The 18,421-nt window shown below is 42.7% G+C and overlaps 2 protein-coding genes across 3 annotated transcripts in view; both read right to left on the bottom strand.

Moving 5' to 3' along the window:
• The window catches only part of wnk4a (WNK lysine deficient protein kinase 4a), a 58,026-nt gene extending 48,081 nt beyond the window's left edge, over nt 1-9,945 (bottom strand). Inside the window, exon 1 of the mRNA XM_035405982.1 lies at nt 7,637-9,945. Within this exon, the coding sequence (XP_035261873.1) occupies nt 7,637-8,254 (618 nt within the window). The 5' untranslated portion in view covers nt 8,255-9,945. The remainder of the gene's footprint in view (nt 1-7,636) is intronic.
• A 1,818-nt stretch (nt 9,946-11,763) lies between these two features.
• Nucleotides 11,764-18,357, bottom strand: vps25 (vacuolar protein sorting 25 homolog). Of its 2 annotated transcripts, XR_004764067.1 has the most exons (7): nt 18,211-18,357; nt 17,465-17,610; nt 16,653-16,706; nt 16,096-16,184; nt 13,895-13,970; nt 12,311-12,524; nt 11,764-12,047 (listed from the first exon to the last, which is right to left on the bottom strand). XR_004764067.1 is itself a non-coding variant. In XM_035406009.1 (6 exons), the coding sequence occupies exons 1-6, from the start codon at nt 18,255-18,257 to the stop codon at nt 12,412-12,414; spliced, it is 525 nt and encodes a 174-aa protein (XP_035261900.1). In that variant the 5' UTR covers nt 18,258-18,357; the 3' UTR covers nt 11,764-12,411. The 2 variants fall into 2 exon arrangements, 1 of the variants encoding a protein (XP_035261900.1); XM_035406009.1 differs by having other exon boundaries at nt 11,764-12,524.
• Between the last annotated feature and the right edge of the window lie 64 nt (nt 18,358-18,421).

Genomic DNA, 18,421 nt, shown 5'->3' with positions numbered 1-18,421 from the left:
AATACAAAACCTAAAAAAATCCACGACGCACAGGAAAAGCTTGATCAACCTGCATTTCAGGTGGTCTTCAAAAGCACTTCAGGATCTGAAACAGCGATAGTCACACCTGCACAATGGACAGACGCCCTACGGTGTAATTCACGCTGGAGCCACAAGTCACATTATGACAGAAGGTCTGCTTCCCTGTGGGGTGCTCACACACCTGAAAGAAAACACCCCCCCCCCCCAAAGAACATAGCACTTGATGCAGTCATTTATAGGCTGTTTGAGTGGAAATGGAATGAAATAAACTGAAAATATGAAGACCTTTTTAAATAAATATAGAGATATCCTCAAAACCTATATTGCAATATGTGAAAACAGAAGCATTACAATATCTTGATATATACTTAATATCTTCTATTTCCATATGTGTGGCCTCAGTAGAAAGATCCTGTTGATAATGATACTGGTAACGGTAGAAATGGGGTGAGAGAATCAGAATTTAATCAATGGGCTCTTTTCAACTTGAGAAAGAACAGGCCAATGCAGGCACTTAAAGGCTGTTGCTGTTTGCATGGTTTCCAGAAAGGCAGAGAAACAGGCTGCAGGTTCCAGCTCAAAGTGCTGTGAGATTCTCCCTCTCTCTCTCTCTCTCTCTCACCACAGCACACAGAAACCATGACTCCAACTCTCCAAAGTGTCAATTAGCCATGTTCACTGAAGGCTTTAAAATAGCTTATCAGCACAAAGCAGCATGGTGCCACTTTCAGTGGCCATGCATATCCAACTGGGAGACATGTCTTTGTACATCATGCACAAAACCAGTGGCAGAACATCAGGGGCAGAACTATCACATCTATCTATAATCACATCACCCTAATCTAATTTTATTTTCTTTCCACATAATTTTCAAAACATCTGCTTCACTGTACCAACAGAACAGCCATATAAAGCCCTTATTCTGGAATACATGCATTAAAAAGATTGCATTGTAAGATAAACCTCTTTGAAATGCTGCATTCACAATAACTCAGAACTGAAGAAAAAAAACTATTTGATTGGTCATCCAACTCGAAATTGACCTGACCTGTTGGCCAATGCTGTCATATCCACAAATAAACATGGCAGCCCTTGTAGATAATCATAACAACAAATTATAAAATAAAATCCTTTTGAATGTTTTAACGCATCATTGGGTGTGTTTCTTGTTGATATTTTTTGATATGTTCATTTTGTGTTTATATTGTTTTCTACTGATAATTTTGCACTTAGCCAAGGGGAAGCGGAGCAGCATAAAATTTTAATTGCTTATTTAAACCATAATGAATAGCTAAGTGCTGAATGACTCCTGATTAAGGTGCAACAGGAGAGGATGTTCTAAAGGAACCAATGTTCTCCTCATGAATTCACCATGAAGGAGAGAGGAAATGGGTACATCACAATTAACTGTGAATTACTAACAGGTGTGTCAAGCCTCGAGAAAGTGACAACAAAACAGCCCTTACTAGTCAGCTTCTACAACAAAAATGAGGTTTCTGAGAAAGAGCCTAAATTGAAAGGGCATGGTGACATTGAAATTCTTCACTGGCTCTCAGGTCGTATCGTAACAAGAGACAGGAGCCTTTAAAAAAAAAAAAACATCTGCTATTTCATAATATGAATTAGCAGCCATTGTGCAGGCAGTAGTTAGGTGACCACCCCTATGGTAAACCAAGAGGAAAATTCTACTGTGCGGCTTCAGCAGCTCTCCTTGCTTTGAATTCACGAGAACATGTAGTGAAAACAAAAGAAGCATCAGACAGCTGGACCCAAACAGATATGTTCCCGGGCGGTACGGGACAGCACGCTCATGGCTCGGGATCAAGCTATGCCACTGTAACTTTCCAGGCGAGCCATCACCTTCAGGTCAGCTCACCGAGGCACGGCAAAGCCTCGTCCTTTCTGTTTACGGGCTGCGAGAGACACTATTACAGCGCCTGAAAGCTGACTGGGACTATAATAGCGACGTTAGAACGCACTTCCGAGAGCTGAGCTGCACAAACACAAACTGCAGCAGTTTTAAATTGTACGTCTGAACAGCGGCTTAAAACGTATGCAACGTGGGTCCGAATGTCTGCATGTTTTTGTGAGTCTTTTGAAGCAAGAAAAAAAGCATTTTTTATCTTCAGCCAATTATTTCACACATTTAATAAATAATACAATATTTTCTGTGGTAGATGTTTCTACACAGTGTGATGGATAGTTTAATGAGATATTATCATAAATCCCCTGTCTCCAAACCCCCCACCACCTCTACTACATTGTAAGGATGTCGTTTATTAATAAAAACCCAGCTGGAAACCTGTTCCCCACTGAGCCATCATATTAAAATTCAGTGTATTTTTTCTATGGTGCGCAGGGTGACTGACGTTGGGCCACCCTCTTCCTGATTGACCATGTCAGAATGAGGTGGTGAAGTGAGGTTCCCTCTGGTGAACTCTCACACTGGGCTCTGGCAGAGGGTGACTCGATTGATCTCCTCACCGCACGCCCCCGTCACTGTCCATCTGCTTCCGTAGGCCCCTTCTAGCGCTAGCACTCCTCCTCCAAAGCTTGACGGTACCTAAGGCTGACACGCGATCCCTCCCGAACCCCTCCACCTCCTGCGCTCCATATCCTAATCTGCCGCTACGCTCTCAAAAGGCTCGGAGACAGTTGTTGGTATCGGCTTCGTTTTCCCCTCAGTCTTCCTCTGCTCCACAGGGGGTCTTGAATTAAATAGCCTTACACAACACGACACAGTGGCGTCACTCTGGCCCCCAGTCCGCGCCACTCGGAGCAACACGCACGAGCGGTAATGAGCAGCCAGGTGGACGGGAGAAAGGGCGGGGCCCAGAGAAGCTTTTGCAGGGTCGTGGAGAATCTGGATCTCGTGACACAGCAGCTGCTGCTAAATTCTCACTCACGTTCTGGCCTACGGATTTACGGTGACTGGAGCTTGAAAACGCCTGACTTCTGCCACTGAGTTGTCAGACCTTTTTATTTACCGGTGCATGATTTACAAGGCCTAAATGGTTCTGTTTTGTCTGAGTGTCCCTGGGGAAACACTGAACAGAGTACACACTGCAGGGAGCAGAGGGGAGAGAAAGCACACATGGATACATGGGGAGAAAGGATACATAGATACATTGAGAAAGGAGACATGGGGAGAAAGGATACATAGATACATTGAGAAAGGACACATGGGGATAAAGGATACATAGATACATGGAGAAAGGACACATGGGGAGAAAGGATACATAGATACATGGAGAAAGGACACATGGGGAGAAAGGATACATAGATACATGGAGAAAGGACACATGGGGAGAAAGGATACATAGATACATGGAGAAAGGACACATGAGGAGAAAGGATACATAGATACATGGAGAAAGGACACATGAGGAGAAAGGATACATAGATACGTGGAGAAAGGATACATGGCTACGCAGGGAACTTAATACCTGCAGTTGAAATCGGCTCTGTTAGCCCCTTGCAAATGCTAAGCCTAAATATCTGCTCCTCAAAGCCACCTTGCACAGTAGCCGCAGTGGCAGCAAAGGCTGCCCACAATCTCGTTAGCAGTGATTAAGAGCCTTACACAGGGAGAAGGCCCAACCGCCTCAGCAACGGCATTCCCACAGAGCATGGCAGTGATTTATCAGGCTTATTAAACAGGAGATTGTGAGTAAAATGTAAAAAAAAAGCACAGACTCAAGGCTCAAGGGGTGGCAAAGCAAAAAAAAAAAAAGGCAAGAAGCAATTTCAGCTAGAACCAGAAGGAACTGGATGTGCAGATAAATTAACACAAACAAACTTTTGTTTGGAACAAGCTGCTATTTTCATAGCCAAACATTAACACGCATTGTGTAGCATCGCAAAGCATCCACCAAAGAGCATTAGCCTTTTAGTCTGTGACACAAAAACACTACCGCCCACAATCAACCACGAAAAAAAAAACAGTCATGAAAGAGCACAAAGCCAATGCTGCTCCTAAACAGCCGGTTTTAACACTGCGGAAATCGGTGGTGATCACAGAGGATGCTGCACATGCTGAGCAGACGCTCCACACCGTGGCATGTTCGTAAGCACCATGCGTCAAGCTGTGCTCCCCCCCCCCCAAACCTTCTGACACCTGTTGCTTAGATCCTCCTTAGACAGGAGGCCCAGCATCTGCCATGACATTGGTGCTCGCACCAAGTATATACGCTAGTTTCCCTTATCGTGGGCCTGTAGGGCAGCTCTCTTGTAGGTGGAGGAAGGGGAGTTTAACTGTGTCAATTAAGATGATAATCGGCTGAAATAGGCTGAATGGAAACTGAAAGGAGACACTGCAGTGCACTTTGGGAGGGACATCTGAATACTGAGCAGGGCTGACCAAAGACACGTTAAACAAGCCCAGTGAACCTGCCTTTCAGAGCAGCTCGTTTTACGCAAACACCTTAAGCCTGCTCTCTCCCCCCACAGCATGACTGACATCTTTTACATCAAAAGTACATCTTTTTTATTTCCACAACCCCACCAGCTGAAGCTCGACAGGCTGAGAATAGCAAAATAGTACACTTTCAAGGGAATGAGGGCTGTGTGACTCGACAGAAGATGATAGGGAGTCGAGACGACACACGCATGACATGTGTCATGATAACGGGCCCCTTCAGCCCCCTCCCCCCTCCATTGTTCCAACTCCCAGCTGTCCTGCGTTAAAAAAGAAGGTTCCTGTTACACAGGACGTTATTGTGTTGCGCCCATGGGTTTAATTGTCTGTCCTTTCTACAAGCCATCAGCTGAGGCTCTTTAAAAAGAAACCGAGCGCAAGGCGGAGCTTCTCTGTGTACAGTCCACACCATGCCCCGCACCCAGTGTGTATACTTCTACACAAGACACCTGCCACCCGAAACCCAAAAAAGCATGTGTGACCTGACCAGTCTTTCTCAGAAAGGAAACTACCCCCTTCTGCTCTTCAGGAAAGTGGTCCAAATTCATCGATTAGCATAAGGTCTGATTCAGTCCTTTTGTAAGAGGTACAATTGTCATTTAGAGAAGAAAACTGCAGAAGATATCGTGAGGGCTCATAACCGGACCCCATTCAGGACAGCGCGGACAAGCACGTGCCCTCCTCTGAGGCGCATGGTGTCAAGCGCCACATTCTTATCACACTGCAGCTCACAAATCAGGCAGCCACAAAGATGAGTCGCGGGGGGAAACTTCATCTGCAGCTCAAGAGGTGAACTTATCTGCACTGAACGCCAGTAGTGTTGGGAGGGGGGATTGCTGTTACTGGAGAATAATGAGAAGCAGATCCCTTTCGGCTGAATACTCCTTAACAGTGCAGGGAACAGAGGTGAAAAGTAAGGATAAATGGTTACCGTCAACTATGCATCGCCCTGCAGGGCTACTGATCACAGTCGGCACTGGAAGGGATTTGACAGTCGATCCTGGACTCTGGGGCTCATGCATGCGCCAGAACAAGAATGGCGCCTTAACCGGATGACCCACCCAGCATCCTGAGGGCATTGAGGTCGTTGTACGAGAATATGGCATGCAAAATTTGACCTTGGCATTACATGAGGTTTTTGTACATTTACCTGTAAGAACAAGGCTAGCTCTGAGTTGTTGATGAAATGTTGATGTTGAGTTTGCGGAGAATCGGGCCTGATAGACAGCCTGTGTAAGCATCCACTGAGTCCTGGTGTGCACAACTCTTGATTTCAAGGTCAGATCAAAGAATGATCTGGAAAGCCGCTAGCTCGTTAGCTGTCCTGGACTGGAAATCAATAAAGAGCTGTCTGTATGGTGCTCCTTCTACAGCTGGAATTCAGCCTTTATTACAGGCCCACACAATTGGGCTCTTTGTGAGAACTTCTGAGACACAGGAGGGGAAATCCATTCTAAGGGCATTTACAAGTCTGTCAGCCACCTAAGGGGTCTGGCAGACATAAATTACGTAACATCTGACCCTATATTATGTAACAGATATTCATACACGGCTTCTGACACCTCAGTGCATAACTAGTGGGCCAGACTTGCAAATAAGGCATGTGCTGTACCTAGGACTATTAATTTTTTTAAAATACATATTATATATACATTTTCTGTTACTCATTATTGTGATTGGTTATTGTTATTATTATTGTTTCATTTTTATTGTTATTTTTCTCATTGTGTCATAGGGTTCACGTATGGACATGTTCAACATGTATGACCTAGGACTATTCATTTTTGGCTGGACCGCAACAGCGGGGCCAGCCCTACAAACGCAAATGTCTGTGAGTGACTGACTGACTGACTGACTGACTGAGTGAGTGATGAAGTTACACCATTGGTCGACCGAGTTATGAAGTTACACCATTGGTCGGCCAGATCACGTCTGTTAGGTCCAGCCATATACTAGGTTTTAACCTGGTCTTGTTTATATATATTATATATAATTTATATGACTTATTATTGTGATTGGTTATTGTTATTTTTATTATTGTGTCACAGGTTTCATGTATCGACATGTCTGACATGTACTGAATGACCTAGGACTATTCATGGGGGAGCAGGCAGGAGCGCAGCGATACCGTAAGGTTTCACTCTGATTCCACAGCAGGCATCCCAATCTAATGCCCACTAAAGTTGCCACAGCAGTCGATGTGGGGATCGATAGGATCAGGGGCACGACACAGATGAGCCTGAATCTTGTTTTTTGACAAAACACCAAATCCACTAAGGTTAGAGTACACAGGCCTACTTTTATTACACCTGGACCCCAGCAGGAAATAAAGAAGATGCCCCACTGGTGCCTGGATTGACCTTGGCTAAGAATAACCTAGAAGCACAGGCTTTCCACTCTCCAAGGCTGATGCCTTAAGGCATTGCTTATTCCAAAGCAAGTCTCAAAACACAGAAATTGGGATTTAAGTGAAACCTTAAAATTTGAGTTTTTTGTTAGCCCTGACACACCTCAGTTAATTATAGGGCTCTCCCCATATGCAGTCTACCTACATTTCATGTGCCAGGAAACACCTGTCCTGTATCTTCTGGCTTCCTGATGTGCCAAGAAACGTCAACCATGCAAATATTCACATATATATTTATTTCTTATCAAAGAGATCAGTGCTAATTTCTTCCCACTGCATTTTCATTGACACTTCCACTGTGGATGGCACAGTGTGCTTTTGTTCTCAATGATGTATGTGGATATACCATTGTTATAGATAAATACAGCCATTGAACTACACAGTATACAGGTTACCGTAACAGTTATTGGACAGTGCCTTCACAGCACGTTTCAGACGTGACTTACATCAGTTGTTAAAACAGAATGAATCGCTGATAAGCCTGTGAAAATGTCAACATGGTCTTAAACCAAGGCTTATCTAAACTATTTTCGAGAATGAAATGAACTTGAAGAGCACATATTTATAGAGATTTAAAAAAAGACTTTATATAAAACATATGAACTGCTGCAGTCTGAAGATCCATTACATGCTGGCTAAATTTGACTAAACTGAGAAGTCAAGTCCGTCATACTAGCATGCTAGACATCGTTGGGAGACGATGACAGCTGGTGAGAAATGGATACTGTATTAATTCTTTGGCAAATAGACCACTGCAAAATACCTTATGTGTGGGACATGCACAGACTCACCTGCAGTTCACACCATGCCACTTCCACTGTAGTCTCCGTATCCAGGCCTCTGTATACTGTCTTGAACGACCCCCTTCCTATTTCGATGTTGAATTTCAGGTACCTGCCATCAGGCGAAGTAGCAACAGCTTTGGTTTCAATCTCTTCTTTCTCTTCCTGCTCCCATTTGCTTTCAAACGGGGCCCGTGACAAAATCACCTTTTGGTGTTTATTGTGCGCAGTTTCGTCTTCAGAATCCGAGCTGCTTGGCACTCTCTCGTCCCAGTTATCTAGCGTTGGAATGGGGTCTGAATTTTGTGTACCAGGGGGAGTACTGATACTTGTGCCCGGGCTAGAGACGGGAGATGCCGGCGAAGGGGAGTCCATCTTTTGCTCCACCGTCGACGTGTCTGACAAAATGTTTTCTGCAGACCACGACAGTGCCTTAGAGAGTGACCCATCGTAAAGTTGGGGTTCCAGTTCCACATTTATTTTGTGAAGCATGTAAGAGTTTCTTCTTGTATTCAACGAGTGCCTACGTATCATCGGCACCCGGGCAGGCAGACAGGAATCCTCGTCCAAACCTGCCGATAGGTTTGGAAAACCCAGTCCAGCCATGTCAACTTCTGCATGTGACATGGTAAAAATGTTTAATTACTTTTTCCAATAACAAAGTCTGACCAGCCAAGTGATGTTCAGTCTGTCATTATGGAAAGGACGCCAGTGTGTACTGCCACGAAAAAACACTTTTCTTAGAGTCCCAGAAAAACAAAATTGTATAAAAAGTTGAGGTCACTTGCCGATAAAGCGCAGCCGACCCACCTATAGAAAATCGTTGGAACAACAAAATCGCTGGAGCTGTAAAGCATCTAACGTTATAATATGGGCTACTTCATCTAAAACGACCGAAGCCAGTTAATTTAGCGGATGTCCATTCGCAAATAAAACAACTGGTGTGTGGCTCATTTGTTGTTAGTTAACAATAAAATTATGCAAAGGCACTCGATATCGGCGCAATAAAACAAACTTTCAAAATTAACGCAGCCTGCTTAACCCGCAGTCTATTAAACATTTAGGATAACGTTAGCGAAACTGTACTCACGGAACAGATTTTTGAAGGTCGCACTCGATATCTATTTCACATGTAAACATCCAAAAGACATGCTCGGGCTGACAGTTTAAAATTACATCGGGATACATGTATTAAATCCAAGAATTCCTTGACTGCGCTGACTGCTGCGCGCACGTCTTCGGCTGAAATCCAGCCAGTCAAGCAGACGCTGCTCTCTATATCAACAGAACGTACGGTACTTGCGGACATTCACTGCCCCTCCTCCTCCTACACCACAGCAAAACATGGTGAAAGCGCCTACAACTGCCCAGCAGGCTCAGGTTTTATGGATAATTAATAGGCTACTGTCCAACAATATAAAGCTAAAGCATTAAATCGTTAAATGAAATCTAGTAATATTCCAAATAGCTCTGACATTTTTAAATTGAATATAGGCTAATAAACATTTCAATCTTAGCTAAGTAGCCCAGGATACACCTAACTAATAACCTTTATATTATTTCATTTTGAGTTCAATATTCATTTTAAATATATTTAGCTTAAAGAATATCGTTGTTTTTCTCTTTTAAAATTATGCGGTCTATAGGCTGTTTTCTTAAACATAAGACACATTGTCTTCACACAAAACAAACTTGAAATAAACACAAGATTGCCTGAAGGGGTGCATAAATATGTGTACATTATTCATTCTTAATGAAATGAACATAGTGTAAGTTTTTTTTTTTTTTTTTTTAAGAAAATTAGCACAGTGCCATCAGCTCCATTGGTTATATGTCACCACGATTAGAGCTGATATTTTTATGTTTGTTCACTAATAAGCAGTCTGGTAAGTATTGATGAGTATTCTCACCGAGGGAAGTTAACGTATAAACTAGCCGCAGTCTAAAAAGATAAGTCGGGCAATGATTTTGAACTGACATTAGCCTGTCTCACAGCAGTAGTCCCACAAAGCAGAGGAAAGAAAAAAGCACAGGATTCACAGAACATACAGTAGCCTAGTATTCAACAGTCCTGTTTAGGTCGGTGCGCGATGTGACATGGACGAGACCTATTCTGAGAACAGATCACAGCTACAACGAAGTGCAATGGTAGTCAGACGTCCAAAGACCGATAACCAACCGCTCTAAAAATAACCCTTGCTGACACACATACCCATTCTCTTTGACCCTCTTTCCCTCATCCCGGACACTTGCAGCAGCTCGGGGCCTTAAAGGTGAACCTTGGTCAAGCAAAGTGGGATAAAGAAGCGAGGAGCTTAGCACTGTGATCGAGACACTGCAGGCTAATGCACTATGGCCGCACGCTTAATTGGTGATGCTTTCATGCGATCAGCTCCCGCAGTAATTAGCCCCATTGTGGCAGCACGTCTGGGATTATCCGAATGGGTGACGTGTTCCTTCTCCTGCTTGTGCCTCTAACGTTATTAATAGGTGTTGGGTCCTATCGATATGGATCTTGATCTACTGCAAACAGCTGCAAGTCCTGCTGACTTTTATGTGTCAGCCTATTTAACGAGAAATCGGAGCAATCTGTTGGTGACGATTTGGTTTGGCATTTCTATTAGGTTTGACATTATGTGAAAATAAAAATGTCTGCACTAGTGATTCATAGGGCATACACTTTTTCTCTAGAAATATTTCTTAATACAAATACTAGTACAACTAAAAGAACTGCTTTGTGCTGCAGAACCTCTAAGCAGCAATCATTACCATCTCTCAATATATTGTTCATTTTACTTATAAATTATATTGAAGTTTTTTTTATATTTTAAATCTGTAATGCAAATGAGATTATACTGAATGGAATTTTCCCCACCACGTCCATAACTGTCCACTTCAGTTTTCTCTATCAACAGTCATGGGGGAAGTAAGCACAGGGAAGAATGTGCCCGAGTAGCTTCTGATAAGACGGAAACAAAGCCTCACTATCGCCAAGGACACTCAGGGCCCCACCTGTCACACCACAACATAAGCGGGTCATCAGTAAAACACATTCAACTCCCATAGCCCCCATACCACACCATCAGCTCACGGAGCACTAATCGGCCAGGTTTGTGCAGAACTTCGGTCTCACCACCCCAAGTTGACAGCACCCCAACCAGTGTTTGTGTGAAAGTAGCTTCATGCTGCATTAAAACAGCAGATTGGTTCGTTGCTTCAGACCCACACGTTAGATGGTTTTACATTTTGAATTTTGAAAAACACACAGGAAGACATCCCTTTCAAGGATAGGACACATCAAGGACAGGGTCAGGAACCAGCAGCGACTTTGGGGAAAATAACATTCTTTCATTCTGACTGGGGTCCAAAAGTGTCACAATGTTGCTTTCGATTCATAGTTTAAAAGAAACACACACCGAAATCACTTGATTTATTGACCTTCATTAATGCATTTCTCAAAACAAGCAATGCAAAAAGTGGATCTCCAACCAAGCACACAAACACCTTTGCAGTCCGGTGAAAAAAAATTTTTCACCGGACTGCAAAGGGCTTTTAAGGTCAAAAGTGCACCTGGTGATATATGCCCATTATCACATTTGCACATTATAACAGATGAGAAATTATATATTCCCTTTTTTCTGTGTTGGTAATATATCATCTCAATGTAGGTACTAAAAGTGTGTTTTTTATGAAAATGTTCTAAATTAAATTACTGTATCCGGTCTTATGCAAATTCTGGTCATAAATCAGGTGTCTGCCATCTAGTGGGGAAAAGGTGATCAACACACTCAAGAAGGCCCACCTCATTGCAGTGTATGAACATCGGACACATTGGATTATGCCTTAGGCCAGTCTGTGGGCTAAAACTTTTTGAGTGATGACATCTGAAAAGATACACATGCTGAGGGAATCATACACAATAAAACTGGATAAAACTGTTTACTGTAAACATGTCACACCGTATAAAAACATAAATATTAAAGCGGGAGCATCATATGACGTTGCCTTTTAATCTTCTACATTCGTCACTGGTTCACTATCTCCCTGAAGATTGAATTTGTGTTATATTTGTTTAGGATTAGATTTCTCTCTTGCACTTCATGTACCTTTTGTGAAAAAGCCACAAAGCTCAGAAACACAATTTTACTCCCATTTTATTTTACAATACACCGTCAAATATAAAAGGCGGTCAAGTACAGACAGTCAGAAATAAAAAGGGTGGTCTAAATGGGGACGTTTCAGTAGTATGTACAAATGGGACCCGCCTCCATGGTTACGCGCAGAACTACACCAAGCTCGAAGTCTTTCTCCCCCTCACGTCTCTTTTTCCAGGAAACATACCGGACTCCTCAATGTCCACGTGCCGTTTTTTGGGATCAGATTGTCTTTGGGATTTGTGGCTGTGTGACCGAACACCTTACTGCAGAAGAATACAAACACCGAACCATTTCCTTCTCCATTATTCGTTAGGTATAAAGAAAAAATTTAATCTAGTTATAAATACGCAAAATGGGGGGGGGGGGGGGGGGGGAATTATACAAACCTAGTCTGGGACATACACCCTCTTGGGGAATACATGGGAGTGTTAAAGGTGAGATGGCGTTCCCGAAAAACCGTTATCAGTCAAAGGGACCGATGGAAGCGAGCAAGGCCTGAATCCATATTTCTGTGTGGAAGACAAACCTTCTCCCAGAATCCTCTCCGGGACAGTGCCGCCTGAACGGTTCCCCGTGCTGGCCGTGCCGTGCCTCCCCCCCCCCCCCCCCCCCCCCCCCAACCCCTCCTCAGAAGAACTTGACTCCCTTCCCGTCGTCCATGGTGATGAGCTCCGCCTTGCCCTCCCCCTGCAGGATCTGCAGGGAGCGCAGCAGCAGCCACTCCTCAAGCCCGTGGAATTCTGGGAAAGGACGCCAACAGTCACTTTCCTGCGCAGGACTCGTGTACAACGGCATAGCGTGCCACTGCTGCTACAAATGGGTGGAATCTGCTCTCGCAGGGAGGGGGCGCTAGGCCAGATGCTGACAGAGAAGCAAGGAGGTGTTAACGGCGGTGTTATGCTAGGGCAGTGGTTCTCAAACTCGGTCATGGGGGATCCCTGTGTATGCTGGTTTTCATTCCAACCTCAGCAGCAATCCCAGAATTTTAACAAGCTGTTAATTTTTCTTAATTAGGTGCTTTTCATGTTTTAGAGCTGGGGTTCCAGAAAGGGCCACTGTGGGTGCACACACCTGATTCTACTAATCAATCACTAGAGTCATTGCTAAGCACCTTGATTAGTAGAATCAGGATCAGGTGTGTGCACCCACACTGGCCCTTTCTGGATAAGACTAGGGACCCCAGCTCTAAAACATGAAAAGCACCTAATTAAGAAAAATGAACAGCTTGTTAAAATTCTGGGATTGCTGTTGAGGTCGGAATGAAAACCAGCACACACAGGGGTCCCCCATGACAGAGTTTGAGAACCACTGTGCTAGGGGATCAAGCAGTGTGTTTTCTCAAAAAAAAAAACCCACCCATTTAACTGGATCCTAGGGCTGGGCAAAATACTGCAACAATAATTATCAAATGCAATAATGGTCGTTGCCACTGTATGGTGCATTGTTTTTCCTTTTGCCTTTTTCTCTTTAATTACTCCTGATGCTGTAGTAAACAACCACGCCTCAGAGGCCATGTGAAATGCTTCCGGAAAAATTGTCACTACTGTTATATATATAGGGTGTTCATGTCCCGCCCACCCGAAAAAGTGACTGGAACTAGGGAGTGGTTTGAAAGAATGGGATTTCCCATACCAGAAAACTCCTCTTCTCATGAGCAAACAATTACACAACCGCTTTCTCCAAAAGAGATTCTTCACTTATCATACTACACAACAGATGCTTACGTCAGCGAGCTCTCAATAGCCAACAACGGAGCATGCCCTGGAGAGCTCGATGACATAAGCATCCATTGTGTAGTTTTAACAATACTGTAAATCTGATAATAATTCTTTTTTTTTTTGTTTACCATCAACTGAAGCGAAACAAATTGTTTGGCGAAAGAGGTTGTGAAATGGTTTCTCATGAGAAGATGCATTTTAAGTTTTCCTCTATGTGAAATCCCATTTTATGAAACTCTCGGATCCAGTTCCTTTTATGCGGTGGGTGGGACTTCAACACTATGTCGCCAAATCCTATTGAACCCCTCAGATTAAGAAAGAACCATTAGTTTGCATGCCTATTAGCAGTGGACCAGCGGACGTTTTGATTGGCTCCGAGGGCGAAGGCCTACCTTCGCTTTCAGTGTCGTCCCCGTTCGAGAGTTCGTAGAGCGTGAACACTGAATTGACCATCCCGTTTCTGGAAACCTGGAGAAGAGAAGGGCATAGAGGCCAACGGCCTGGGTCAAGTTCCGTTGCTTTAACCTCACAGCTATTGTGGGAGACCCTTAGCCTTCACACACTCCTTCACAGTGTTGTTACTCAGCCTCCCAGAGAAGGGAGCAGAAACTGTTTGTTCATGGGGGTAAAAAAGCATTGTCTATTGTTCTGTTATCTAAGATCAAGCATTATATTTCTTAAGTCAATAATTAGTTGTTAAATTCAGATCTCAATTTCTACGTGCACAATAAACAAACTGCATAATAATGCATAATGATGATAATTACTGAATGATAGCCATCCGAGCTGCAGTTCTTGCTCAATTTAAAATGTCATGCCCTTGGCTGCAAAACTGCATCATTTATGTCCAAAATGCCTGACTTGGACACAATTCTCCGTTTCTGTTGCAGAGGAAGATTTTTTTATAGCACATCTTTTTCTACAATGTAGCATAGAATGCACTGTGTTTTCTTCAGCCAAATATGGCTTGACAGAGCCTTGTTTGTGCTAAACTCCGAAGCAAGTTGCAGGATTGCACAATATTGGGACAATTTGTGATCTATTCTGTACGGTCAACTGTGATATTAAGAGCATTTGAGCAAAATGTGTAACTGATTAATCTTGTCTCAGGCATAACAAGAGAACCATGCAAATGTACAGCACTACTATGAAAACGACTGATTAAAAAAATCAGTAATTTACTGATAAAGAGGCACCAAAAGCATTCAGCTTACACTTACAGGTAGAAGGAGAGTAATACGGTGATATGGTTATTATTTTTGTGACCTTAGCTGGCCTCTGAATTGCCCAATACAAGTCAATAATGAGAATTCGTGGAATGAAGACCTAGATGCCTACAATGTGGAGCGGTAATGAGAGCAAACATTGCCGCCGGGCTCGGACTGCATCATAATGCAGGGAGGACAGGCACTAATGCGCTTCTCTGTACATGCCCTCACGCGCCGCAAACAGCTAACATCCTACCTGGCCTTCCTGGGATGCGGCTGAGCATTGGGCTCCGAGGCCTCAACGCCTACGACTTCCGCTGCGTGGGGAAAATAACCCGTCCCTTCGCACTTTCATCATTTGCGCTTCTCCGTTTCAATCATGGAATACGTGCGGCGACGGCAGTCACTCGGTTTCCGTGCCGTAACTGCACATCTGTGACGCATTACGGTCTTGCGAAAAATGAGCGCATTTAAACAATTCGAAGATGTCGAGGAATGCTTATTCTCTATTTTGCTAATCAAAAGACTATGAAGATCAACAATAATTACTGCCAAAGCCTCCAATCTTACTGGGAAGAAAGCATGTGGATGCAATTAGACAGGCTACACAGGCTAAACTAAATAAAAGCCTTCAACACACAGGCTTAAAGTCATTTAACTTAAATCAGATTTGCCACTCGCTTCTGCCAAACCCACAGGCATACGTTTTTAAATGGCCACAGTGTGTTCATTCATTCTCATGTAGCTTAATTTACAGGTGTAACTTTAACCACCAGCTTTTAGGGTTAAAGAGGGACATTATTTGGATATAATGCAAGTAGCCCAAGATCCCCTTAAAACAAAGCAATTCAGCAATTTATAAATGTGTGCAACTGCTGACCTTATGTATCACATATCAACTTACTGATAAGAAATTATGAATAAAAGAATGGAGGCTATTATAGCCTAGTATAATACTTATCTGATCACATAGGAATAAACATAAAATACTAACTACGATACTTCAAAATCATTTGTATTCAGCATTTCTGGGAATGTGTGCAGAGCAGGTTTTTGGGTGTGCCCTGATGGTAGGGGTGTAATGGCGGGTAATTACTCCCTTTAAGCAATGTACTTGGCCAGTATGACTCTAGTCATGTATGAATGGGTCCTAGAATGCACTTCAGGGGCATAAATGAATAGACACACTGTCTGAACAGGATCATTAAAGTTCACGACAACACAAATTATCCTTAGCATTTGAAGGAAATCTTTTGATACTGTTCTATTAGAAGCCTCTGGGTGCGTGGGTCCACTGTTCCTAAGCCTCTTGTAGCAGCACGTAGTTCAAGTGTCACGCGTGCGGCACTGTTCGTTCTGCGAGGAGAACGAGGACAGATCCTCACCCATTGATATATCAGCTTCCCCCATTCCTCCGGTCGTCTCCACATGATCAGACAGCGTGTTTTGTTTTTGTCAATCCACTCCAGGTTACCTACGTTTCAAGATAACTGTCGTTATTGACCGGTCGCATAAAAAGAAAAAGACAAAAACATGGCATGAGTTCTTTAAGCAATTATTCTGGATTTTTAAATATACTGAAATAACATGAGGAATGTGTTTCAAGTACACCTGAGGACTTACCGAAGAACTCCTCAAACATACACGTCTTAAAAAGCTCAATGCATTCCTTCAATTAGGCCACATCATTTATTTGAATGTTAAATATCTAGATGTAGACTTCCACTAACACATACACAAATAAACAATACATAAAAAACCATACCAAGTATCTTTGCATTATTTCCTCAGAAATGTACTCTCCTCACAAATCTCATTGTGTTCCATCAGTTACACAAGATCATTAACATAGATATTAAATATCGAGACTGACTTCCTCTCTCTCACACACACATACACACACACACAACACCATCACACAATACAAAAGTGTAAAAGCTACCTTTTTTCCTTAGTTCTTCGAAAACAACCTGGATGGCTTCCATTGGAAGTTTTCCTGAAAGCTTAATTAAGGGCTGGCCCCAGCACAGTGAAAAAGTATAAATGCATTCAGTACAGTGCCTAAGTAAACCCCAGTGACTTAAGATTTTTGACAATATTTATGACAATATTGTATTATGCAGTAATTATTAAAATCACACCTGAGCTTATACATTGAAAGTAATGTAAATTTGTGTTACACCAGTAGGTGCATTCCAACTTGCCATTTCCCTCTATTCTCCTCAGAGCAGTTCCTCCACAATTCAGGAAGTAGGCCCACTGGCAGGTGACAGATATATTTAACTAATTTTTTTTTATTATACGGATGTACTAAAAGCTATAATTTAGCTTCTACCTTTTAAAAAGATTACTTTAATGTGCACATAAAAGATAATGAAGGCTGCTGCATGTCAAAAAGGACAAATAACTCATACAGTGAACAATTAACTTACAAGTAAGACCGTGCTTGGAATACAGCCCCTCTGAGACCATGCAATTAACCTCAGAGACATAAATGGAACTTCCAATTAATCTAAGAAAAAAGTTAGTGTGACTATGTAGCGGGCATAACAAATATTAAGTTACAACGTCAATGGGAATGCGTCGCGTTGTCATACCTTTTAACTGGTTTCACTCCAGTTAAAACTCTATTATCTTCTATCACAATAAGAGATCATTCAAATTCGTGCGGTTTATGGACGATATTGGTACTCCTGGTTTAGGTCGTCCAAGCATATAAAAGTGCAACCAACAAATGTGACATTAAAAGGATACTCTCTATTTTCTTATTGTTAAACACAGGACTCTCTTGTGCCTCCATGACGTCCAACGTGTAGAGTTTGCGATGTCGGCAATAGGACAGCGTCAGTGAGCACCATGCTGCTAGCTGTTTCTGTCTTGTGTCAACATTAGGCTGAAATCTGTGAATCAACCAACATATCTAACTAAATGTCATTTCTACAATGTTTCAACCATTTTTGTCAAATGCTGGACTACTCATCCAGCATAGCTAATAGTAGTTAAGTGCCCCATATTATTCGGTCGCTGACTAGCAAGTAATGAGACACAGTGAGCTAGCCAGATATTCACATACAGTAGGTAATTGAAAAAATATACTTTATTTTTCGGCAGTCTTACTAGTAGTAAATAATGTTTGACAGTGCGCCTGCTTCAACTTAAGTAACGTTACCACTGCTCACCAGATTGTAAAGGGTAATAAAGTATATATTCTCTAAACAATTATGCCTGGCTCGCGCACAAAAGCAAAGGCACTGGGTGACTTAAGTTTAAGCGTCCATTCCACCTCACCATTATTTGTTAGCAAGATAGCAAGGCTACTTCCTTAGCAAGCTGGTTATTCAGCACACAGTTCTGTGCTAGCCAGCTGAGAGATAAAAGGCTAGCTGATCGAATCCGAATAAGCACTTCAATATAAATGTATAACACTTTCCAAGATATTTGACAAACCAATTTCTTGATGCTGTGTTTTTTAAAATATAACGCCAAATATGGCTACTCACGTAAAAAACGGAGGAAAGTTGTATTGCCAAGGCCACTCAAAACTCATTGCTAAAATTTGCTACACGCTTTCCCGGAAGTCAGTACTTCACGAAAAACTGTCCCCCCCGCTCTTGCAGCTGACTGAAGTTCCACACACTTGCTCTATGTGTTGAGGGCGCCATCTACTGTACAGTTAAGGAAATGAGTGAAACTATTTCGTCCGTTATTTTT

Source organism: Anguilla anguilla, chromosome 2, assembly GCF_013347855.1.
Source record: "Anguilla anguilla isolate fAngAng1 chromosome 2, fAngAng1.pri, whole genome shotgun sequence".
In the NCBI taxonomy this organism is placed as follows: domain Eukaryota; kingdom Metazoa; phylum Chordata; class Actinopteri; order Anguilliformes; family Anguillidae; genus Anguilla; species Anguilla anguilla.
The sequence above is the reverse complement of the archived record's forward strand: the minus strand, read 5'-3'. Positions and strand labels throughout refer to the sequence as shown.